Source organism: Opisthocomus hoazin, chromosome 13 (genome assembly GCF_030867145.1).
Source record: "Opisthocomus hoazin isolate bOpiHoa1 chromosome 13, bOpiHoa1.hap1, whole genome shotgun sequence".
Classification (NCBI taxonomy): domain Eukaryota; kingdom Metazoa; phylum Chordata; class Aves; order Opisthocomiformes; family Opisthocomidae; genus Opisthocomus; species Opisthocomus hoazin.
In genome coordinates this window covers 18,680,279-18,702,808 of record NC_134426.1, presented here as the reverse complement: position 1 = coordinate 18,702,808, position 22,530 = coordinate 18,680,279, and the positions used below count along the sequence as shown (strand labels likewise).

Below are 22,530 nucleotides of genomic sequence, written 5' to 3'. Positions count from 1 at the left end.
TGGGGGAGGGCCTCCGCCTTCCCTGCACGAACTGCCGCGCAAACTGCCGCGCCACACGCTGTTTGCCCACCCTGTTGGCCGCGCTTCTGGTCGCTCGCACTTCCTAGGGTCTGCTCCTGTACTCAGGAGGGTCATGCCTCCGTGTGGAATTATCAGTAAAATTAAGGTTTTACATCTGAAAATTAAGGTTTATATGAAAAACATAGCAGTGTTCAGCCATTGAGGAAAAGCATGAAATCAAAAGGAGCTCTGAGGATGGGACACAGCTGCAGCAGGCATGCGAGGAATCCACTCACACAGCAACTCCCTGCAATGCACCATAGAGGACGGAACGGAGTGGAGACTCTGTGGCCCTGCTCCGTGATGATAAAGCGGGAAGAAATGGTTCTCTAGAACTGATCAGCAGCTCATCTGGCCCCCTGAGCCAACAGGTTTTCGAAACCTTGCCAAGGTGCTACCCTCTCGTGAACTTTGGTCATTTTAATATCATTTTAATACCAAAACACACCTCCATCCCGAAGGCTCCCCGCCTCCGAGGTGCGACCACCCCTCTTCGAGTCTGCGCTCTCGATTTTTCGTAAACTGTACCTTTAAACATGAAGCGAGAGAATTTTACACCAATCATGATAAAAAGTATGTATGACTGCAGTCACTCAAACTCCACCTTAAAGGTAGAAAGGATATAAAAATAGCCAGGGAAATGGGGGATTTTCGGAGAAAGAGATAACACCGTAGATTTTCGGAGAAGAAGATCTTCGGAGAAAAAGAAGATAACACCATGAGCAAGTCAAGGGAAACTCCACCTCAGACGGCCTCCGACAGCCGGGACTGGCCGACGGGCTGAGCCTGGCTTCTCCCTCCCTTGGGACGCCTCGGGTGAGACTTAAACTGAGCGCTTTTCTCGGGAATAGTTACTCCCTAATGTTTATAGCCAGGCTGTATTATTTATAACCTTTTCACGCGTTTTGTATTTGCACGTGCTTTCTGGCAGACAGTCACTATCACCGGCAATTCAAAAAACCTCTATACCTGTTGCACAAATAAAACTGCCCTGTTTCAGTAGCCAGTTGTCACAGTTTCTCACTGAACGCGACCGAATGCATCCGTGCCAGTTCATGAGCGCAACTGGACTGAAGGTGCAGACTGCTATTAGTGTGTCCAGAATCGTGGCAGTTTAATATACGTATTAAACGCGACTGGACTGGTAGTGGCAAATTGGACATCACTCAGAATTTAAACCTAGCCGCACCCAGCCTCTCACTTCGGTGAAGAGCGTTAGAAAGCAAGGGGGTTTATTTTCTGCCAAATTAACGCGACACTCTGTCACCGCTGAGTCAGAGCTGCCCGCTCGTGAGGAGCTGACTCCTGCCTGCTCGGGGGGGGCTGGGGTGCCTTCTCCCTCCCTGCGCTTTTGACTTTGCGATTCTGCCGCTTTAGGAGAGGGTTCCCCGGCGCGGTTGTCCACTCCGGAGCCCTTCGCCTCGGTGGCTTCGCTGACTGCAGTCGGCAGACTGTTAAGCCGGGATTCGTTCTTGCGGCGCCGAGCACATGGGGATCTCTCCTCCGCATGTGCACGCCAAACTCCCTGCCGTGTCAGGTTAAATACAGTCACAATGTGCATCTTCATTGTGTTTCCAAGAAATGCTTATCGCGCTGGCAGCTCTGCTGCAGGAGGGTGGGGGGTCGGACGCCTTATTTATACCGACGTGTTAGAAAGGGCAGCACGAGGCATGTGTGAGTGACTTCACGGACCCCAGTCCTGTGCTCGACCAGACTCGTTTTATTGCTCTAGTGAACACCTTCTCTACCAACACAACAGTTACTGGAGCCGGTCAGCTTGGGAGCCGTGGCTTTGCGAATGCCGGCTCATGGTGGCTGTTTTCCAGGACCTTGTGCAGCTGGATGTGTGCAAACGGCTGATCTCAGGAGAGCAGAGCAGGGAGGCACAGGATGTGCTGAGCCTTCTGGGTCATGAGACAGCGCTGTTCTGTCTCAAGTTATTCGGTTTCCCACATCGACGGCCTTATTTATGCTAACCTGTTAGAAAGGACGGCACGAGGCAGCTGCGGAGAGCAAAGGCAGGGCTGGTTTGGCCGAACCCGGGTGTGCCGCGGTGGCTGGCTCCTGCGGCAGCGGCGTCTCTGTTAACCAGATGCAGAGCACGGCCGGGCTGCTGTGCCTGGTGTCGGGATCGCACGGCTCCCGGCGCCCTGCGGGGCTGGCGAGGTGGCCGGGGGGCTCAGGGCCGGCTGGCGGGTGTCTCCAGGGCACGCGTCTCCGGGCTGCGCAGGAACAGCAAGCGAGGTCCCGCGGGGCTGGGCAGGTGGCTGCGGGCTCAGCCCTTGGCTTCTGGTCGCACTGCCGGGTGTTTATTTGCGGCGGGCACCAGTGCGGGGCAGGGTGGGAGGGCGCACTCTGCCTGGCGGCTCGGGCCTGAGCCCCGGGAGCGAGAGGCAGGCACCGGGCTGGCGCGCGGGCTGTGCCGAGAGCGGCTGTGCTGGCTGGCTGCCGGGAGCGCGGTGCCGGGCCTGGGCTGCGTGGCCGCGCGTCCCTGCGCCGTCGCTGCTGCCTGGGCTGCTGGGCCGCCTGCGGGGGTGGGAGCCGTGAGGGGCGAGGAAGAGGGCAGCTGCCAGCCCCTGCCTCCGGGCTCCTACTCACCCTGCGTCCTGGCTGTCGAGCTGAGATCCCGGACGGCTCTGCGGGACGAGCTGGGGAAGAGACGAAGGGGGTCAAGCTCCCCCCAGGCTCAGCTCCGTCCCCGCAGCGCGGGTGGTGGTGGCAGAGGGGGCCGTGCCCCACGGCCGCCTGCTCCCCAGAGCCTTTTGTGCTGGTCAGGCAGCCGGGGCAGCGCTCCTCCGAGGGCGTGGGACAGCGGCAGGGGCTGCGGGGTGTTCGTGGGGGTGGCAGCACCCCGCCGGCAGCGCAGCCCTCTCCCCCGCCTGGCCCAGGCGTGCGCGCGGCCTCACCTGCAGCACGCCCTGCTGTGCAGCCGCCTTCAGCTTGGCCAGCGCAGCGCCGAGCCGGGCGTTCTCCTGCTGCAGCACGCTGATGCGGACGCTGTTGGCCTGCACGTGCTGCTCCATCTCCTCGGCCACGCTCCCGGTGCCTGCCAACGGAGCAGCGTCTTGGTGGCGGCGGGAGCAGCCGGAGCTCGGCCCGGCAGGACGCCCCGCGAGCGCTGGCAGAGCCCGATGGCATGAGCCCGTGCCCTGCGGGGCCAGCGGGCGCTGCTGCCCTGGCCCTTACTCTGCAGCTGCGTCCCAGCAGGGCTGTGGAGCTCGGGGAAGAAGACGAGGAGCCGCTCGCGCTCCCGCAGCTCCTGTGCCTGCTGCTCCAGCCTGGCGCCGTTGGCCCGCAACTCCGCGACGGACTGCTCCAGGCTCCGCTTCTCCCGCTGCTGGGCGTCCAGCAGCTCCTGCTCGGCGCAGCGGAGAGGCGCTGAGCTGGGCCGAGCACTGGCCCCGACCTCCGGGGGTTTGGGCTGGGGGAGTCCCGCGGGACTGGGGGGCCCGGGAGGGGATGGCCACGGGGCACTGCCACACCGCGTCCCTCCAGGGAAGGCTGTGGCTCTGGGTGGGGGCAGGGCAGCTAGGGGTCCCTGACAGCCCGGCTCCTGGCAGGGCTGTGACCCCCCCCCGGGATCCCCATTCCTGGCAGGGCTGTGTCCCCCCCCGGGACCCCCATTCCTGGCAGGGCTGTGACCTCCCTCCCGGGATCCCCACACCTGGCAGGGCTGTGTCCCCCCCCGGGATCCCCATTCCTGGCAGGGCTGTGTCCCCCCGGGATCCCTGTTCCTGGCAGGGCTCTGTCCCACACCCTGGGATCCCCACTCCTGGCAGGGCTGTGTCCCCCCGGGATCTCTGTTCCTGGCAGGGCTGTGTCCCCCACTCTGGGATCCCCGTTCCTGGCAGGGCTGTGTCCCCTCCCTGGGATCCCCGTTCCTGGCAGGGCTGTGTCCCCCCAGGATCCCTGCTCCCGGCAGCCCCACGCTGACCTGCGGGTCTCGGAGCTATCGGCCGCTCTGCTCCCGGCTCTGCTCCAGCTGCTCCGCCAGCCTGGCCCTGTCCTCCTCAGCCTCCCCCAGGCTGGCCTGCAGCTCCCGGCAGGGCTATGTCCCCTCCCCGGGATCCCCGCTCCCGGCAGGGCTGTGACCCCCCCGGACCCCCGCTCCCGGCAGCCCCGCGCTGACCTGCTGCTCCCGGAGCTGCCGCCCGCTCTGCTCCTGGCTCTGCTGCAGCTGCTCTGCCAGCCTGGCCCTGTCCTCCTCGGCCTCCTCCAGGCTGGCCTGCAGCTCCTCACGCTCCTGGTCCAGGCTGTCGAAGTCCTGCAGCAGGAGCTGGTACTTGGCCTGCAGGGACTGTGCAGGGCGGGCGAGGCTGCAGCGGGCGGCTGCTGCGGCCGCTGGCCACCCTCTCACCGGGCAGCGGCACCCGCCAGCCCAGCCCACTCGCCAGCACCCCGTGGGGCTGCGGAGCCGCCCCGGAGCCCGGCCGTACCTCCTGGTGCCTCAGCATGCTCTGCACTTTGGCCTTCTCCTTCGGCAGCTGGCTGCTGGCTGCGCTCAGCTCCTGGCCCAGGCTGTCCCGCTGGCCTGTCAGCAGCCGCACCTCCTCCTCCAGCTCCAGCACCCGGCTCCTGGCCGCCGTCGTGGTCCTCAGCTCCTCCAGCAAGGTCATCTTGCTCCGCTCTGGGGAGGGACACTGCCCTGAACCCCCCCAGCACCAGCACCAGCCCCAGCCCCAGCGCGCTCTGCTGCTGGGTGATGCTGGGGCAGCGCAGCCAAGGAGGCTGGTCCTCCTCCCCGCTCCCCCCAGCCTAGAGCCGAGCGGTTCCCGGGGAGCCGGGAGTGACGTGGCTGTGACACACGCGTGAGGGGAGAGCGGTGGCAGCCAGGGAGCCTCGGGCTCCTTACCCAGCTCCTGCACAGCAGCCTGCTTCGCAGCCAGCTCTTCCTTGAAGGCCGAGAGTCGCTCTTCCAGCAGAGCAGCTCCTAAAGCGGCACAAGAAGCACTGCTAATGAAACAGCTCCTCTGAAAAGTTGGAACAAGGAGGCAGCGAGCAGCTGCAGCAAAGCATTTTTCACCCAGTGCTCATTTGGTGCTGTGCTTCAGCGGCAGCAAGAGGACGTGGACAGCCAGCTCCCGCTGCCTGGGCTTCGTCCCCCCACAGGGAACGGCCCCGGCGCCCACCAAAACCCCGGGCGGGAGCCCTGCTCGTGGTCCTGGGGCCGAGCTGTGAGCAGGGCCTCTGTGCTTTTCCTGCAGCCGCCCGCGGGCCTGGGAGGGCAGGCTGGGCACAGCACCGTACCTCTGCGTAGGTCGTCCCTGTCCTGCTCCAGCCTGGCCACCGCCTCTGAATGCTCTTTGTTCTTTACTGCCAGCTTCTGCTCAGCCTCCTTCGTCTGCCTCGCCTGGGCCTCCTTCTCCGCCTGCAGCACGCGGGACAAGTCCTCAAGCTGTTTGTGCAGCTCGTCCTTCTGCTTGTGGGACGCCTCCAGCTGGGACTTGAGAGGGTTGACTTGCTGCAGCAGCAGCTGGAGGTGCTTGCTGATGCGGGAGAGGTCCTTCGTCTGCTCCGAGGCCCAGTAGCTGATGTCCTTTGCAGAGAGAGTCCCTCTCCCTGTGGTCTCGTCCACCTTCTCCTGGAACCTGGTGAGGGCCGAGGGGATGTTCTGGCTCTGGCAGATGCGGGTGATGGCTCTGCCGACGTCGCGGAGGCAGCCCTGGGTGCTGGCGCAGGCGTCGCAGGGTTCCAGAGACGCCGCAGCCGTCTGCGTGTGGACGCTGCGGCTGCTGTCGGCCGTGCTGCAGGCAAGCGCTGGCAGTGGGACGCTGCAGCTGCTCTCAGGTGTGCTGCAGGCAAGCGCTGGCAGTGGGACGCTGCAGCTGCTCTCAGGTGTGCCGCAGGCAAGCGCTGGCAGTGGGACGCTGCAGCTGCTCTCAGGTGTGCCGCAGGCAAGCGCTGGCAGTGGGACGCTGCAGCTCCTCTCGGTCTTGCTGCAGGCAGCCACGGGCAGTGGGACGCTTCGGCTCCTCTCGGCTGTGCTGCAGGCAGCCGCGGGCAGAGTGACGCTGCGGCTGCTGTCAGTCTTGCTGCAGGCAAGCGCTGGCAGAGGGACAGTGCGGCTGCTCTCAGGTGTGCTGCACGTAACTGCGGGCAGAGGGACACTGTGGCTCCTCTCGGCTGAGCTGCAGGCAAGTGCTGGCAGTGGGACGCTGGGGCTGCTCTTGGCCCTGCCGCAGGCAACCGCGGGCAGAGTGACACTGGGGCTGCTCTTGGTCTTGCTGCAGGCAATTGTGGGCAGAGCAACGCTGCAGCTGCTCTTGGTCTTGCTGCAGGCAGCCGCGGGCAGAGCGACGCTGCGGCTGCTGTCGGCCGTGCCGCAGGCAGCCCTGGTCACGGAGCTGCGCAAGGCATTGCCATCTGGCACGCGGACACCCGGTGATGGGCGCAGAGGAGTGGACTGGGCAACTCCAGTGGAAGGTCTGACGTCCACAACATCAGGCAGGCAGCGTTTCGGACGCCCCTTCTCAGGTCTGCCAGCCTGAGCAGTGGATTGCAGCGTGGGGATCTCCTTGCTGCATGGCTTTTTCTGGTGGAGAGAGCACAGAAGAGAGCCAGGGCCCAGATCAGGCAGAGGCGGCTGCAAACGATCCGTAAGAGCCCTGACACAGCAGTGTGCAGAGCGGGGACAGGCCGTCGGTGCAGCCGAGGGGCGGCGAGGCCAGCGAGCCCTTCTCTTGGGAGGAGAAGTTGCCAACGGCCGGAGGAGGAAGCTACCGAGCGCTCGGGCTCCCCGTTTATTGCGCGCCATTACAAGGCCAGCACAGGGCTAACGAGCACAGTGAATTTGCTTCCCGCTCCCTGGTGTGGGCTGGGGGGACGCAATGTTGGGGAGCTGCCAGGCAGCTTTCCAGCCACCGGTGCTTTAGCGGAGCTGTGGTTTCCCAACGGGAAGCGTCGGCAGCGGAACCTGCTCCCAGGCTGTGCTGCTTCTGACGGTCCCTTCTTCCCCAGCGCCTGGACGTGCCAGGGGAATTGCTGTGAGGCTTTGCCACGAAAGGGCTCGCTTGGGGGGCAATAAAATGCTGGGGAGCGGAGCAGTGTTTGTGCCAGAAATGATCTGACAGGTGGGAGGCAGCTGAGGCCAGAAGCGGTGGGGTGGGCAGAGGCGCAGGGGCAGTGCGGGTGAAGGCAGGGCCATTTCCCTGAGCCCTGCGCTGAGCTCGTGGGGCGTCGGGGCCCCCAGATGTCCCACCTCGGCCAGGAGCTGCTGGTAGACGGCGCCCAGTTTCAGCATGCTGCACCAGTACCTCCTCGCCGTCAGCCCCGCGGACAAGGAGGGGCCCAGTGCCTGCGCCGGGGGCACGACTTGCTCGCTCAGCAGGTGTTCTGAGTAGCCCGTGAAGCTCTGAAGCAGCAGCAGCAGCCTTTTTCGAGAGAAACAAAACACAGCTTAGAGCAACACAGCACTTGTGACGGGGGGGAAGGAGCCGTGCTGGCAGCCAGGCTGCTTTGGCGAGGGGCGCCTGGGGCCGGCTTGGCCTTCTGACCTGTCTATGAGCAGCTCCAGCAGCACCACGTGGGAGTGCTGGGTGAACTGGGGGTCGCCCTCGGTGTAGCGGTACTGCTCCAGCAGCGCCACCAGGTCCAGCTCGCAGGAGACTTTGTGGGGGAACTTCCAGGAGGGGAACCGCACGGCCCCAGTGCGGGAGGAGACATCGGCGATGGCTGCCTGCAGGTCCCTGAGGTCGGCCCGCAGGCTCTCCATGCAGCCGGGGTGGCCCAGGAGGTGCGCCATGCTGCTGGGGCCGGGGGGGGAGAAGGCCTGTGGCGCCGGCCTGCTGCGGCCTGCGGCTGGGCCAGCAGGCCCGGGACGGAGGGCCGGCCGTGCGGGGGCCGGGGCGCTGGAGGGGCAGCGGCACGGCGGCCCCCGGGGCTGCGGGACCCCAGGAGGGCCGGGGGGCTCCGGGGGGAAGCGGGGAGAAGCAGGGCGAGGAGGCGCCGGGCCGAGGTGCCGGGCCGGGGCGCAACGGGCGCGTCCGCGTCTTCGCCTGCTGCTATGGCAACGGCGCAGGCCACGCCCCCCGAGGGCTCTGCCCAGGAGGCCACGCTTCCCGCAATGGTCCGCTCCGCCTGCTCCCGCCTCCCGCTCTCTGCATCCCCCCCGCCGTGTGGCGCGCGGATGGCGCTTCCCGCCGCGCATGCGCCCTGGTGAGGCGGAGGGGCCGTCACTTCCGGGCCGCCATTTGGGCCGCGGCGGTGTCGGGTTCCCATCGGTCGGCTCTCGCTCGTCCCGTTCCGTCCCGGGAGCGGCTCCGGCGGGGAAGCGCTCCCCGGCGCCCCGAGGGAGCACCATGCCGGCCGGCCCCGTGCAAGCCATGCCTCCGGCGCAGCCGGCGCCCCCCGCCGAGAGCAAACCGGTGCGGGCGGTGGGGGGGAGGGAGGGGTTAGGCTGCGGGGTTAGAGGGTAGGCCGCGGGGGGGGGGGGGTAGGCCATGGCGGTAGGGTGTAGGCCGCGGAGGTAGGCCGCACTGGTAGGGGGACCGACGCCTCGCTCCCGGGGCTGCTGTGGGCATGAGGGTTCGCTGTGGGAGCCGGGAGCTGCCAGCGGGCACGGCGAGGGAGTCAAAGACTCCTGACCCGGCGCGATGGAGCGCGACAGCCCCGGGGCCCGCAGCACCTTCCGTGGCCTCGCCTGTCTCGGCCGCGGCCACCGCTGGAGCCCCTTCCCGAGCGGGAGGCAGCGGTTCCTTCTCGGCTGTCCCAGGAGCTGTGCGCACCGGCGTTGCACAGCCGTACAGTGAGGCAGCGCAGGAGCTGATCCGGCGGCGGAACCGGGGTGCTTTGCTGTCGCTGAGGCGGTTACGCTGCGGTTAGAGAGTCGTGGTTCCCAGCAGGCACCCGGGGGCTGCGGTGCGTGTGTGTTAGCAAGGCAGCTCGGTGTCACGGCTGGATGAAAACGTCGCTTAAGCGTGGTGCTGCCTTGGCCTGCAGCTCCTTGAGATGTTGCTCACAGGGAGTGGGTGTGAAAACCAAAATCGTTTATGGTGCCTTTCTGTTAGTGCAGTTTGTCAAGGCCGTGTTTAGCTCATGAGAGTTTTCTGCCTCGGGAGGCCCTGTGGATTTAGCAGAGCGGGTAGCTTCACTGGCGTTGTAAAATATCCCTGACTGCTGTTGTTAAGATTATAAACATTTCCCATAGGCCTGTTCTCTCTTGTAATGCCTTTGCTTGTGAGAGGTGCTCGGTGAGGGAAGAGGAGAAGCATCTGTAGTATCCTGCGAAGAGCAGCTTCTGGTCCTGCTGGAAGATAAAGCCGTCCACAGGGTGGTTCTGGGATTTTAGTTCAGACTCTCCTGTAATATCAGTGAGAAAAATGCCCTGCAGAGCTCTTCTCTACCAAACGGCTCTTGGTGCAGCCGCAGTAGGGTTAGAAGCGATGTTTAACTTTGTGTGGAGTTAAGTCATTCACATTCCAGTTTCTTGCAGTCCCGCAGGCCGCTAGGAACATTCCTTACTTCCAAACGTGTTTAGCAATGCAGAGTTATTCCTCGATGTGTTTTTATAGGCATTCCCCAGCGCTGCCTCTTGGCTCGGCGTTTATAAACCTGCTCAGGGTCATGGCTGAGGCAGTAAGAGCACCGGGAGGACTTGTTTTGGTTCCCATGGAGTGGCCTTCGTCGGTGCCTCGCTGTGCCCGGCCCTGCAGCGGGTGCCCTTGCCAAGCCGACAAATATTGTCTCCCACCCTGAGAAGCCGAGGAATTTGTCTGTGGGACGGGTTAAACCAGGCCTTTGTGTGTGGAAAAAGTCAGTGATCTGGGGGCTGAGGAGGAGGAGGGTAGGCAGTGCTGCCTGCCATTTGGGTTGCTGGTTGGAATACTTAATTCTGACATAGCATTCGTTAAGCACGGGATTGCAGAGCAATTTGTTAAGGTGTGTTAGGATTGTTATTCCCAGGGTAGGTGAGGAAGTTGAGAGAGAAGGGAGATGGATTTTCCAACTCAGCCACGTGAAAATAAACCTAGTCTGGGTTTGCAGGCTGCCGCGCCTTGCTTTCGCCTCCTGGTGCTGGTACCTAGCATGTTACTCAATATTACTTGAAGTTCCTTCTCTTGTTTTCAGCTGTCACTTAGGCTGCTTGGATTTAGTGTCTTGAGTGACTGCAAATGCCAGAATGAGAGATGTCTTCCTGTGCCACCACCTCTTCGCCTTTGGAATAGTGGCTGTAGCTGTGGGCAGCAGTACAGAGGGCTGTAAATAAGCGTACATATGCATAAATAAGCGTACATATACATTTCTGTTACAGCCGGAAGAGGAGCCAAAAGAGGAAGCAGCACCAGCCAAGCCTGTGGTGGGAATTATCTACCCTCCTCCGGAGGTCAGGAATATTGTCGACAAGACTGCCAGCTTCGTAGCCAGGTAAACGACACTGGTGACGTCTCATGTTTCCCAGGATTTTCGTGCCTCTCCTCTTCCAGTGCTGATGTCTGCACAGCTCCAGAAACTGCAGCGAGTCACAGTCCTGTGAATTTACACAAAGGGTTTTAGGGATTGAGTCTGTACCAGTGAGACTGTGGAAAAGAAACAGCGATGTTCTACTTAACAGGTGTAAGACATGCTTTGCTAGAAGAGTTATGGTAGTAAATAAAATTCTTGGCAAATTGTCCAGCGTGTGCTGCAATAACCAGGTAACGGTTCCTGTTCCAAGTGATCCGAAGGCGAAACAAAATTCCGGGTAGAAGGGGAACTTCGTTACAGGTGCCCTGTTGCATGGTGGAGCCAGGAGGAGCCATGGCTGTTTTACAGCATGTGGGCACATGGTAGGTGATGAACTTTGCAGTGCAGGGTTACTCGCTGGCTGGTGGAGCCCTGAGAAGTCCCACTCTGTTTGTGCACAGCGTGGTGAGCTGTGCCAGTGGCTGGGGTGTGTGTCCATCCATGCCTCTGTCGCCTCTCCCCTCGGCAGCAGAGCAAGAGACGTGCGTTCCTCCAGAGAGAAGGCTGATCCTCCTCTAGGCCAGGTGAGCTGCCCGTGATGTCTGTGGGACGTTTTCCCTGTTGACTGCAGCAGATTGATTAGCGCGAGTCCAGATGCCCAGTGGAGGGGAGGAGTCTGAAAGTTGAATAAATTTCACTCATTTGGGCTTCTTCCATTTGCCTAATGTCGCCATTCTGCAAGTGCAAGCGGTTGGTGCCGTGTAGGCCGTTTTTCTCTATTGTTTTTAATGCGCAAGTATTTCTGGCTGTCTTACCACGACATGAGGACTGAGGGGACCGGAGCTTGATGTTCTGGCAGTGTACGAGTAGCACAGGAGGCAAACACCCCTCAGCTGGCTGTGCCAGTTCTTAACCCTGACGGCATCCAGACAGGCGGAATGCTGTGTGCTGTCACCGCACTGCAATGGGGTGGTGGTTGCTGTGGGTTTAAGGCAATTACTGAAAGCTGGTCTAGTCACAGGCACTTATTGTGTAGCCGACCTGTGAGGCGCTGCCAAGGAGCCCTGGCTTCCTTTGAGGATCAGGAAGGGGCTGTGTTTATCCTTCGGTATTGTGGGACCTTGTTTGGAAGGGGCAGAGTGTCTGAACAAGACCTGAAGGCACCCAGAGAACATGAAGAGGAACGTGCTGTGGCAGCCACTGGTTTTCTCCGGCCGCCCTGGCTGTGCTTTGGGTGGGAGGGGTGGGTGTTGCCTGAGCTGAACCTGGGGCTCTAGTAAACGCAGCGCTCTGGCGTGGCGGTCTCTGCACAGGCTGATGGCTGCCTGTTTTGTTCCTTATATGAGCTTTCTGGAAATGAAACTAGTCTGAAAAGCCTGTTAATAGAGCAAACAGAATTGGTCCAGTAAGTGACTTGTAAAACTCATCCAATAAATTGTTTCATCCAGTAAACGGCCGTTTGGTTGTGCGTAGCCAAAGGAGACTGTGAACACATGTGAGTGTGAGTTTTTAACTGTCTTAAATACTCGCTGTGAAGCGTTACAGACTCAATTAGGACAAATGCCTTTAACTTGTGTGTACACAGCTGGCTGCTATGTTGGATGTGAGTGAGTGACAGGTAAACTCCTTGTGTAGAGGAGAGAGAACTGAGGGGCTGATCCACCAGCACGTCTTACTGTGAAAGAAACAGACGTTTACACTTGAGTTGATGCCTATCTGTCTGAACAATGTATCTTTTTCCTCCCCAGAAATGGTCCAGAATTTGAAGCTCGAATTCGTCAGAATGAAATAAATAACCCAAAGTTCAATTTCTTGAATCCCAACGATCCTTACCATGCATACTACCGGCACAAAGTCAGCGAGTTCAAAGAGGGTAAAGCACAGGAGCCCTCGGCTGCTATTCCCAAGGTCATGCAGCAGCAGCAGAGTGCTCAGCAGCAGCTTCCGCAGAAGGTGAGTGTTCCTTCTCACGCTGGTCGAGAGCTTGCCTTCGAACCGTTGGTGTCACGGCCTGACGTCAAGCGGGAGGTCTGAAGGACCAGGCAAATGGAGGAGTTACTTAGCATTTGCAAAGAAGACAGCACGGAGAGACTTGGAGTTTAGTGTCTGGGACTTGTTTTGATGCAGATGTGCATCCCCCACATCCTGGTAACTCAAAGCTGTGCATGAAACTCAAAGTTACACCGTTTAACTTGGTCTGTTTTACTTGTGTTTAGTTGCTTATTGACTGATATGGTGCTTGCACTAGTGATCGCTCGGACTGTGTGAGTTTGGGACTCCCGCCATAGGCGAGTCTTTGGAATCCCTTGGAGTTCAGTCTGGGCTTGTTGTGTACACTGTTGTGTAGAAATATTTCCTTTTTTTCTGCTGGAAGGATCAACTTCCCCTTGAAATGTGGAGCACAAAATGTTGCTAGTCTCATGTAGCTGTGCCGTGGTGTGCACTGGATGGAGAAAGGGCACTGGCTGCGTCCGGGTCGTTTACGTGCTTTGCACGGCCAGCGGTCACTTGGTGTGTTACTGACATCCTGGAGGATTATAGCAAAGTCTTGGTAGCTTCCAGCTTTGTTAGCTGTGGGAGCAAGATTTGTTTTATCGTAGGCCTAAATACAGACGTCCAGGCACATCCCTGGGTACTGATTTTTCTCATCCTTGCAGCTGCTGGGATATCTAGGCTGATGTTGCTTTCCCACAACAGCTGAAGGAAAAATGGGCTTTCCCAAGTGTTTGGTGACAATTTCTTTCCTCGGTCCCTGAGCCGTCTCCTTGCTGCTCTGCAGGTGCAGGCCCAGGTGATCCAGGAGACAGTTGTTCCGAAAGAGCCACCTCCAGAGTTCGAGTTCATTGCAGATCCTCCCTCAATCTCGGCCTTTGACTTGGACGTGGTGAAGCTGACGGCACAGTTCGTGGCTCGGAACGGGCGGCAGTTCTTGACTCAGCTGATGCAGAAGGAGCAGAGGAACTACCAGTTTGACTTCCTTCGTCCCCAGCACAGTCTCTTTAACTACTTCACTAAGCTGGTTGAACAGTACACAAAGGTACTCTTGGCAGTTTACCTGTCCAGGCGATTCCTTCAGCAGCAGTACTGATTTTTGAAGAGTATTGAAGCCTGACAAAAGAGCCAGACTAGCAATACGTGCAGGTCTAGGAGTCCGTCCTTTAAATCGCGCTCTTTAAGTAGAGTGGATCTCTCGTTTGTTGTTGGTAGTGTGCAGCACTGAACACACTGTACTGTTGCTTAAATGTACCAGGCACTGTTGTAATAGGAGTAAAAGTTGTGGGTTTTTAAATCCGGAGGGTGTTGGAAGGCCAAGAGTGAATATTTTCAAGTGTGAGTGTGAGCAAGAAGTAGTAAGAGGGTTGCAATAGAATAAATGGAACATCCCCCCAGGGGTCTGCTGATATTTTTATCAGTGTGGAAAGAAAATAACTGCTTTTAAGGAGGCTTTGGCAAAAAGAATTGTCACCGACTGTCATGCAAAATATGTTTCAGATCTTGATCCCACCAAAAGGCTTGCTCCTCAAACTGAAGAAAGAGGCCGAAAATCCCAAGGAAGTCCTAGATCAGGTATTACACGAAAAATCTGCAAAATTGCCAAAGCATTTCAGTTATGTTTTCATTTTTTTCTGTTTGCACATATCTGACTTACTGGCAGCAAACACAACTACACAGAAAATGAAATGGGTGTGTGCCCTGTAGTCCCTTGAAGACAGGGTGCTCGAGCTTGCCTTCAGACCGCTAGCCAGCGTACCTGCGGGGGGTCGTTGGCCTGGGGCAGCGCAGAGGCAGAGATACGGCACAACTCCAGTTCCGAGCGCTTTACAAGTAGAGTGTTTCCCTCTCGGACAACTTCACTGCCGCACCTCAGTCACTGATGGTCCTTCTCAGCTGTACTTTATTACGTTGACTTCTGTCTTTGTCACAAAGACTGCTTTTGCTTTGGGAAGGTGACAGTACAGGGTTGTAGTGAAGCGCCTGAAGTATTTGCTGGCTGTGAATCTCCAGTGATACCCGAGTCACATCGTAGCTGGGTGGCTTGGTCGTGGCTCAGGAAGTCTGCAGTTCAGCTTTAGGAAACCGCTTTACGAAGCCGGTGCAGTACATTACTCAACAGGCAAACCTGTAGTTTCTAAATGAAATACAGATATTTCTTTGTTGTGCCAGGCCTCGGAAGCAGTGCTTGTGTAACTGCCCTGGAAGGGCGGGCAGCCTGAACTTTTGAATGCTGTAGAGATGACTGTGATCTGTTTCTTGTCTGACGTTTGGTGCTTGCTTTATGTCTGCTTGTGCAGGTGTATTACAGAGTGGAGTGGGCAAAGTTCCAGGAGCGAGAGAGAAAGAAGGAAGAGGAGGAGAAGGAAAAGGAGCGTGTTGCTTATGCCCAGATCGATTGGCATGACTTTGTGGTCGTGGAAACAGTGGACTTTCAGCCCAATGAGCAAGGTACTGGAGTTAAGCGTTGTAACCTCTGTGAAACTCTGCTCCCTTTGAGTAGGCACTGCCTCCTGAAATGCCGGGTTTAGACATTGGGTTTTACAGCCGCGTAGCCTTCAGAGGTGAAGGGGAAAGCCTTCTAGTGACAGTGTGCGGGGTGTTTCTCTCTCTCTCTCTCTTTTTTTTTTTTTTTTTTTTTTTTTTTTTCCCCCCTGGAGTCAGTAATGCGCTCCTTGCACGAAGTCCAGGACTGCACTGGTGTCTGCTTTTCCACTTCCACCAGGACAGCAGAACTTGTCCCACTTTGTAGTGGTGCTTTCACCTGGAACGACCTTCATCCTCAGGTGTCGTGCTGGTGTTGGTCTGTACGGACTCCGTCCATTCCCTTCTATATGCCTTCGCTCCCAGGAGATTTTGATGCCGCTGCTTTTCACTCCAGAAACTGATGTTTCTGTCTGTGCATCGAGCAACGAAATGGAATAGAGAAACGTAAGCTCTGTTTTCGTTGTAGGGAATTTCCCTCCTCCCACCACTCCGGAAGAGCTGGGAGCTCGAATCCTGATCCAGGAGCGTTATGAGAAGTTCGGGGAAAGTGAGGAGGTAGAGATGGAGGTGGAGTCAGACGAGGAAGATGAAAAGCAAGAGAAAACAGATGAGCCCCCAGCCCAGCTCGATCAAGACACACAAGTGCAGGATATGGATGAGGTAGGTAGCCAATAGAAGCAGCATTACTTTTGTCTGTGTGGTTTGTGATGCGCTTCATTGTCACTGTGAGAAGTTTCTCACTTTCTTGAGGAAATAAGATTTCCTTCGATGGAATTTCAAATCAGCCTGTTTCTGTTGGAAGGTTAGAATATGGTATTTTTAATGCTTTCCGTGACAACACAGTTTCCAAGACTGAAATCCAGTAATTTGTCACCTAATGGTGTGGATTTTACATTTCTGTGGTAAGCCCTTTGGGCTTTGTTCTGCACAGAGTCTGGAACGCTGAAAGCAGACTTGTTTTAGGCTCTTCCTCTACCCATTCTATGTAAGCTGTTTTTCCTGTAACAAGGAACAAGAGCATGGTTGGCCGTAAGCCCCTGCGTGCTGTGCCATGGTCATGTGGAAGCTGAGGAGTACTTACTTCCTCTTCTGGGTCAACTGAATTTCTGAATCATAATTATCCGGAGGAACCGCTGTAGCATAGGTGTCCAAAGGCGAAATAGCCCTGTTGCTTTGAAGCTGCATCATCAGTTCTTCCAGCACTGCATCAGATTTTTATGCCTTTCTCAAATATTTTGTTGAGATTTGACTACAGGAATTTGGTTATGATTTTTCTGTTTTCACCTAAATAAGGGCTCAGATGATGAAGACGAAGGTCAGAAGGTTCCTCCTCCTCCAGAAACCCCGATGCCACCACCTCTTCCTCCCACACCAGATCAGGTCATTGTGCGGAAAGATTATGATCCCAAAGGTAAATCGGGCTGGTGAAGAGAAAAATTTTCTTCCTGAAATAATCACAAAAGCACTTGCTTCTGGGCTGCATCCTCTGATGGGTTTTTAACAGTGTGATTTTGTCTTCCTAGCCTCAAAACCATTACCACCCGCCCCGGCTCCAGATGAGTATCTTGTTTCCCCTATCACTGGGGAGAAGATTCCTGCCAGTAAAATGCAAGAGCACATGCGAATTGGTCTCCTGGATCCTCGATGGTTGGAGCAGCGTGATCGATCCATCCGTGAAAAGCAGAGCGATGATGAGGTCTACGCCCCAGGTCAGCTTGAGTTTGCAAAACCCAGCCACTAGATGAGTTCTGTGAGCTCTGCACAGCCCTCATTCCCCCCCAGGCCCCACTGATAAGGGCCATCTTAAATGTAGCTTTCTGTGTGATGTCCCGAGTGTGCTGATTGTGTGGATACATTTCTCGTTGGCACATTGAAGCCTTTCTGTAAACGTGAAGGCAAGAGCATTGGCTGCTGCTGACCAGCCGTCGGCTGCCATCTCTTTCTAAAAAGAGCAGCCCTCTGCCATTAGGTACCAGACAGTTTAAAGATCGTTGAAAGAGGCTTGATCGTGTTTGACTTCGATTGTATCGCTTGAGACAAGAATTTCTCTTTTTGCCTGCAGGTTTGGATATCGAAAGCAGCTTGAAGCAGCTGGCAGAGCGCCGTACCGATATCTTCGGTGTGGAAGAGACTGCCATTGGTAAAAAGATTGGTGAAGAAGAAATCCAGAAACCGGAGGAAAAGGTAGACTAGAAACTGTGGGGTTTTTTTTTAACAGGTTCCTCTAGTATTACAAATGCTCAGAGAGGCAGGAGTCTTCTGAACTTTGTTCTTGCTCTCGTGATTTATCTGCGGCTCTTGTTGCAGTCTGGACAGGCTGGGGTTTCTCTGATTTATCTTATCCCCTCAGGTGACCTGGGATGGCCACTCGGGCAGCATGGCCCGCACACAACAGGCTGCTCAGGCCAACATTACTCTCCAAGAGCAAATTGAAGCTATCCATAAGGCCAAGGGACTGGTGCCAGAGGATGACAGCAAGGAGAAAATCGGTCCCAGCAAACCCAATGAAATTCCGCAGCCACCCCCTCCTTCATCGGCATCAAATCCCCCAGCTAGCGCCCAGCCCATCACATCTGTGCCTCGTCCACCCGCGGTGAGTGTTTGGGCTTCCAACAGCAGATTGCTGTGGCCGTAGCTAATTAGCAGGGAGTCCTGACGAAGGTCAAGGGTTGTGACATCAGGGTGCTGGCTTGGAGGCAGATTTGGAGTGAAGTTCATGTTTCCAAATGACTCTCAAACTATTAGAGGAACCCTGCTGAACTTGCTGTCAGCAGTGGAAAATAAGACCTAGGTGGAGCTTTTTGTCCTCAGAGGTGTCAAAAAGGCTTGATCATTTGGGCAGGGGAAGAGCCTGGGCAGTTAGGTCTCGGAGGCAGGGAGTATGGCTGCCAGAGGAGTGGGTGGGGGCCCTTTTTTAGGTGTAAGAAGGCATGATGCGGAACAAAAGTAGCTGCAGGTAAGAAAGAATGACAGGTGACTGGCTGCCCAGCGTTCCTGCCCTGAGGGCTCTGCTGTGGGGCTCTGAAGTAGCTCCTTGGGTGGCTCACGGTCTGATACCTGAGTGGTGAGGGAAGGCAGAGCCTTTTAATCAGTTAATGAGGCTTCTGTGCCCGTTTACAGGCAGCAGGGCTGGCCATGCAACAGGCTCGCTGGGGTTCCCAGCAAGTCTTTGGCCAGCAGGAATCTTCTGTGTGTTGCCCTGGTTGTTTTAGTCGGGGTTGTGAACAGCACTGAGCGCCGCTGCGTGGGCCTGCTAAGGACAGTTGCCCTCTCTCTCTCTCCAGATGCCGCCTCCTGTTCGCGCCGCTGTTGTTTCTGCGGTTCCGGTCATGCCGCGTCCCCCGATGACGTCCGTGGTCCGCTTGCCTCCCGGGTCTGTCATAGCCACCCCCATGCCACCGATAATCCACACCCCGCGCATCAACGTTGTCCCCATGCCGCCCTCGGCGCCTCCCATCATGAGCCCCCGCCCGCCTCCCATGATAGTACCCACAGGTCAGTGTCGCCAGCTCTGCCTGGCCGCTTGTCGGCTCATCGCTGTGCAGCGTGGGCTTCGATTCTTTTTTCCTTTTGTGGCTCTGGTGTGTAACTGGGATTGCAGACCCAAAGTCCCAGCGTTGAGAATTTGGGGGTGTTTGGGATGACTTAGCTGGCAGTACTGCTTTGGGGCTCAAGGCTCCTCCTGCAGCGTGAAACACAGAGACTTCTGTCTCGCCCATTTTACGTCTCTGTCCCCTGGAGCCTGCCCAGGTGGAGACTGAAGCATCCGCACTGCTTGCTGAAAGGAGCCAGAATAAAGAGGAGCTGCCAGCACCTCACTGGGGCTTACGGCTCCTTAGAGAAGCTGCTGCTGCAGGAGGAAAAGCTGTTGTCTGGTCCCTTTCCTCCTAGCAGCTGCAGAGCGTTAGGTGCTTTTAAGTTGAAAAGCACGATGTGAAAAACAATTCTTCATTTTTTCCTTTTTTTTTCCCTTTCTAGAAATCGAGGTGCTGGCACCACGGTGTGCCAAGCTGAGAGCACTTTTTTTTTTTTTTTTTTGCAAGATCTACAGGAAGCTCTTACGCCTCTTCTTGTCCTTTGCTGGACTGTTTCCCAATGGAACAGATCTCTCCTGTTGGTTGTGTTAACTTCCCCCATGTATTGTGGCACTTTCGGCCTTCACTGGTCTGCTAGAGGAGTTTTTGTGTAAGGGGGTGTCTGCTGTGTGCTCAGTGGGTGACTGCAGGTTGTGCTGTGTCCCCCCTGTCCCCTTCCAGCGTTTGTTCCTGCGCCTCCTGTGGCTCCGGTTCCTTCCCCAGCACCGATGCCTCCTGTCCACCCGCCGCCGCCGATGGAGGATGAGCCAGTCTCAAAGAAGCTGAAGAGCGAAGATAGCCTGATTCCCGAGGAGGAGTTTCTGCGCCGGAACAAGGTGCGTGTGTGGGCTGGCGGCTTGTGGGGAAGCGCCGGAGCCCCGGCGCCGCTGGGCTGTTGGGCCGCCTCTGCCCGAAGAGGATGTGATGAAGCCAGCTCGCGCGCAGAGGGGAGCTGGGCGCAGAAGTGCTTTGCGAGGGAGTCTGAGACGGCTCCTTCCTCCTGCCGCTCCTGAGCAAGGCACGCTGCTTTGGGCTTTACTGGAGAGAGCAACGCAGCGCTGCACACAGGAGTTGTACTGAGAGATGGTGCTCCTCTGTGTTCAAGGGCGGTGAGGGGCAGGTTCGTCGTAGTGTAGAGAAGAACTAAAGCTGCTAAAAGGCTTTGAAGCAGAGGACTGCTAAGCTGGAGGCGCAAGGAGCTTTAATATATCGGTGTCAGCATGGTAGTGTGGTAATGTGGTATGTTCCGTGACAGCGTGAACCGAACGCGAGCCTGAATTCCTTCCTGGGGAGTGCCGCCCTTGTGGGTTGTGTGTTCGGTCCTTTAAGCAGGCTGTGCTGCTTTCCTGGACATTGCACAGAGACGCCGTCTCCCGCTTAACACGTCATACGCTCGCTCTGTAGTGCTGCGGATGTGTGTGATGCTCAGTGAATGGAAGGGCTGGTGGGAGAAGTCTAAATGTTTTGTTTTGGTAGCAGTGCAGTGACTTTCCCAGTGTTGGAGGGAAACGTTTGTATGTGTACACTGAGAAGTCGAGATACGCGGCTAGTTTTGGAAGTGAATCATTTCTCTGCCACTCTGTGTCTATAAATGATTTGTCTGCTGCTCTTTTATCGTAGTCCGGAGCCTCCTTGCCTGTAAGAGATGTTATCTTTGTTTCCTCCAGGGTCCGGTCACGGTCAAAGTCCAGGTTCCCAACATGCAGGACAAGACGGAATGGAAACTGAACGGCCAAGTGTTGGTGTTCACCCTGCCGCTCTCCGACCAGGCACGTAGCTCATTAACCTGCCCTCTACCCCTGCTTCCTTCGCTACTGAGTTTCTTGGCTTTGCGAACAGCAGGTGACCTGCGTGGCAGGAGCTGTAAGACTCTGGACGTTCCCCGCGCTGCGGGCGCGTGCCCCGCAGGGTCGCGTGGCCGGGGAGCGGCGCTGCCCGTCGGTGCGGTGGGGGGAGGAAGGCCTGAGCGAGCTCTCTGCTTCTTCCCAGGTGTCTGTTATAAAGGTGAAGATCCACGAGGCCACAGGGATGCCAGCCGGGAAGCAGAAGCTGCAGTACGAGGTGGGTGTGAGCCCTGCGGACACTCTGTGCTTCCTCACACAACAACCCGCTTTTTACAAGGAGAAGCTGCAGTGCACCCACGGAGATACTGGGAAGAGCAGAGGGAATGCTTTTCCTGGCTGTGCAGCACACTTGGTTACGGAGCTGCGCACTCTTACAGCGGGACAGGCCTTGCTTGGTCGGCGTCAGTGGCTCCTCACGTCCGCTGAGCCTGCTGGCTTTCTCTGGACCCAGCCTGTCAAGTTACTGGGGAGTTTTGACATTTAAATGCAGCAGTCTGCTCCCACTGATTTGTCCTGTGTGCTCTGGAAGGTGGGCGAGGGTACCTGGAAAGCCTGGCGGCTCTGAAAAGACTGTCTCCAAGACACGGAAGGGAAGAGCTCGCTCTCTCCCTCTCAGGACTGGAGCTTAGAAAGGCGTCGTTCCTTGCAGTAACTTGTTTCATCACGCGTGTGCACAGGCACAACCTGCTGCCTAAGCAGTGAACTTTGTGCACTTACCTCCTCAGCAGTTCGTCTCTGGGCAGATACTGCGTTAACCCTTAGCTGGAAAGGAAGCCTCGCTGTGTTGGTTTTTTTTACGGGGGTAAAAAAGAAGTGGCGGGGAGTGGAGCCTGAGTAGCATCACTTGTGGTGACTGTCTGTGTGTCTGCAGAGGTGTTTAGTGTATGTTGTCTGTCTGTGCTCCTGCACCATTCCCAGCGTACCCACGTCCTCCGGGGCTGTCTGCTGCGACGCTAGGATCTCTCCGGGGCTTTGCAGAGCCTGCGGCGTTCTGTCCTCACCCCGTTCGGAGAGCTGGGCCACGAGGGCTTCGCCTGCCGGGGGTTTCGTGGGACGGGAGCGTTATGGTTTCCACTGTGACTGTTTTTATTCTTTCTTTTCCCCTCCTCTCAGGGTATCTTCATCAAGGATTCGAACTCCCTGGCTTACTACAACATGACAAGTGGCTCTCTGATCCACCTGGCACTCAAAGAGAGAGGAGGCAGGAAGAAATAGGAGCCGTGGAGCCCAGAGGCGTAACGTGGCCGCTCACCACTTGTGTAACCCCAACCCTTGGAATCCCCCAGCCATGTAGGGGCTGCTGCGGCTGCCTGCCAGCTCCATTTGAGAGGAGGGACCGGGAACCCCGCGCGAGGGTGGCTGGTGAGAGACGGGACGCTGGCAGAGCCCTGAAGGTTGTATAAATGTAGTGACCTAGTGCGTAGCTGCAGCAGTCTGTTAGTGATGCTTTGCTCCAACGCTGCCTCTCTGTTGAAGCCCCCCGTGAAGCCGCAGGGAGGTCATGCCCAGCTTAGTCTAGATCTGTTATCTGAGGGCTTTACACTGACCAAGAACACCATCTGACCGCGGTGCTTGCTGCTTCATTTAACCTTTTTCTAATTGAGAATTTCTTCCTTCTCAACATACTTGCGTAGCCCGTTGTTCTTTCTCTGTCTCCAATCTATCTGCAAGAGCCTCTCGTGCCGACCCTGACTTGATTTCCCCTCCCTCAGCAGGAGAGCACGCGGCCGTTCCCTGTGATAAGGGAGCTGTTGGTCTGCGCGCGCCGAGCGGCGGCGTGCAGCATCTGGGCAGCCTGTGGTTTGTTTCAATAAACACGTGTCTCAGCGCAGTCTGTCTTGCGCCTCTCGTTCCGTGGGGCTTGGGTTTTTTGGGTGGGGACGTGCCTGGCTTCAGGGCATGCGGATGGGTTGTGGGGAAACAGGTTGGGGTTCTGTAAGCAAGCAGTTTGTCATAGGAAATGCTTTTATTTGCTAGGAGAGGCTGCAAGAAAAGGGGTTTGTTGAAATTTCTCTAGTGCTACACAGTTACTCCTGAGCGTAAAGCTTGTATGTATAGATGTGTGTGTCTGTCTGAGGGCGGGAGGACTACTTTGAACTTGGAGTTCTACTGTGGAAAAGGTGTTTTACACTATACCGTGCGACTGACATCTCTTGGTTACTCTTGCTGAGCTGGGAGGGGAGAGCCAGCGT

General features: G+C 57.1%; 2 protein-coding genes across 2 annotated transcripts; one reads left to right on the top strand and one right to left on the bottom strand.

Moving 5' to 3' along the window:
* Window positions 1-2,369: 2,369 nt before the first annotated feature.
* CCDC157 (coiled-coil domain containing 157) lies at window positions 2,370-7,801 on the bottom strand. The gene is made up of 11 exons (XM_075434439.1): window positions 7,554-7,801; window positions 7,259-7,430; window positions 6,431-6,592; window positions 5,308-5,890; window positions 4,913-4,990; window positions 4,497-4,687; window positions 4,190-4,357; window positions 3,247-3,415; window positions 2,967-3,106; window positions 2,659-2,708; window positions 2,370-2,586 (listed from the first exon to the last, which is right to left on the bottom strand). Exons 1-11 carry the CDS (start codon window positions 7,799-7,801, stop codon window positions 2,370-2,372), a joined length of 2,178 nt encoding a protein of 725 aa, XP_075290554.1.
* A 429-nt stretch (window positions 7,802-8,230) lies between these two features.
* On the top strand, window positions 8,231-22,169 carry SF3A1 (splicing factor 3a subunit 1). Its single transcript, XM_075434759.1, has 16 exons — window positions 8,231-8,423; window positions 10,310-10,422; window positions 12,189-12,393; window positions 13,220-13,477; window positions 13,933-14,007; window positions 14,733-14,883; window positions 15,386-15,579; window positions 16,213-16,330; window positions 16,443-16,628; window positions 16,982-17,103; window positions 17,270-17,512; window positions 18,204-18,414; window positions 19,176-19,330; window positions 20,162-20,263; window positions 20,484-20,555; window positions 21,452-22,169. Exons 1-16 carry the CDS (start codon window positions 8,358-8,360, stop codon window positions 21,551-21,553), a joined length of 2,373 nt encoding a protein of 790 aa, XP_075290874.1. The 5' UTR covers window positions 8,231-8,357; the 3' UTR covers window positions 21,554-22,169.
* Window positions 22,170-22,530: the final 361 nt, after the last annotated feature.

What these genes read in the sequence shown, in the direction of transcription:
- CCDC157 (XM_075434439.1), bottom strand. Translation starts at nt 7,801, where the DNA reads ATGGCGCACCTCCTGGGCCACCCCGGCTGCATGGAGAGCCTGCGGGCC. An exon ending in CTGGAGCTGCTCATAGACAG is followed by an intron (nt 7,431 to 7,553) that starts GTCAGAAGGCCA and finishes CTCTCGAAAAAG; the next exon opens with GCTGCTGCTGCTGCTTCAGA. An exon ending in GCATGCTGAGGCACCAGGAG is followed by an intron (nt 4,358 to 4,496) that starts GTACGGCCGGGC and finishes CGCCCTGCACAG; the next exon opens with TCCCTGCAGGCCAAGTACCA.
- SF3A1 (XM_075434759.1), top strand. Translation starts at nt 8,358, where the DNA reads ATGCCGGCCGGCCCCGTGCAAGCCATGCCTCCGGCGCAGCCGGCGCCC. An exon ending in AGCAGCAGCTTCCGCAGAAG is followed by an intron (nt 12,394 to 13,219) that starts GTGAGTGTTCCT and finishes GCTGCTCTGCAG; the next exon opens with GTGCAGGCCCAGGTGATCCA. An exon ending in AAGTGCAGGATATGGATGAG is followed by an intron (nt 15,580 to 16,212) that starts GTAGGTAGCCAA and finishes CACCTAAATAAG; the next exon opens with GGCTCAGATGATGAAGACGA.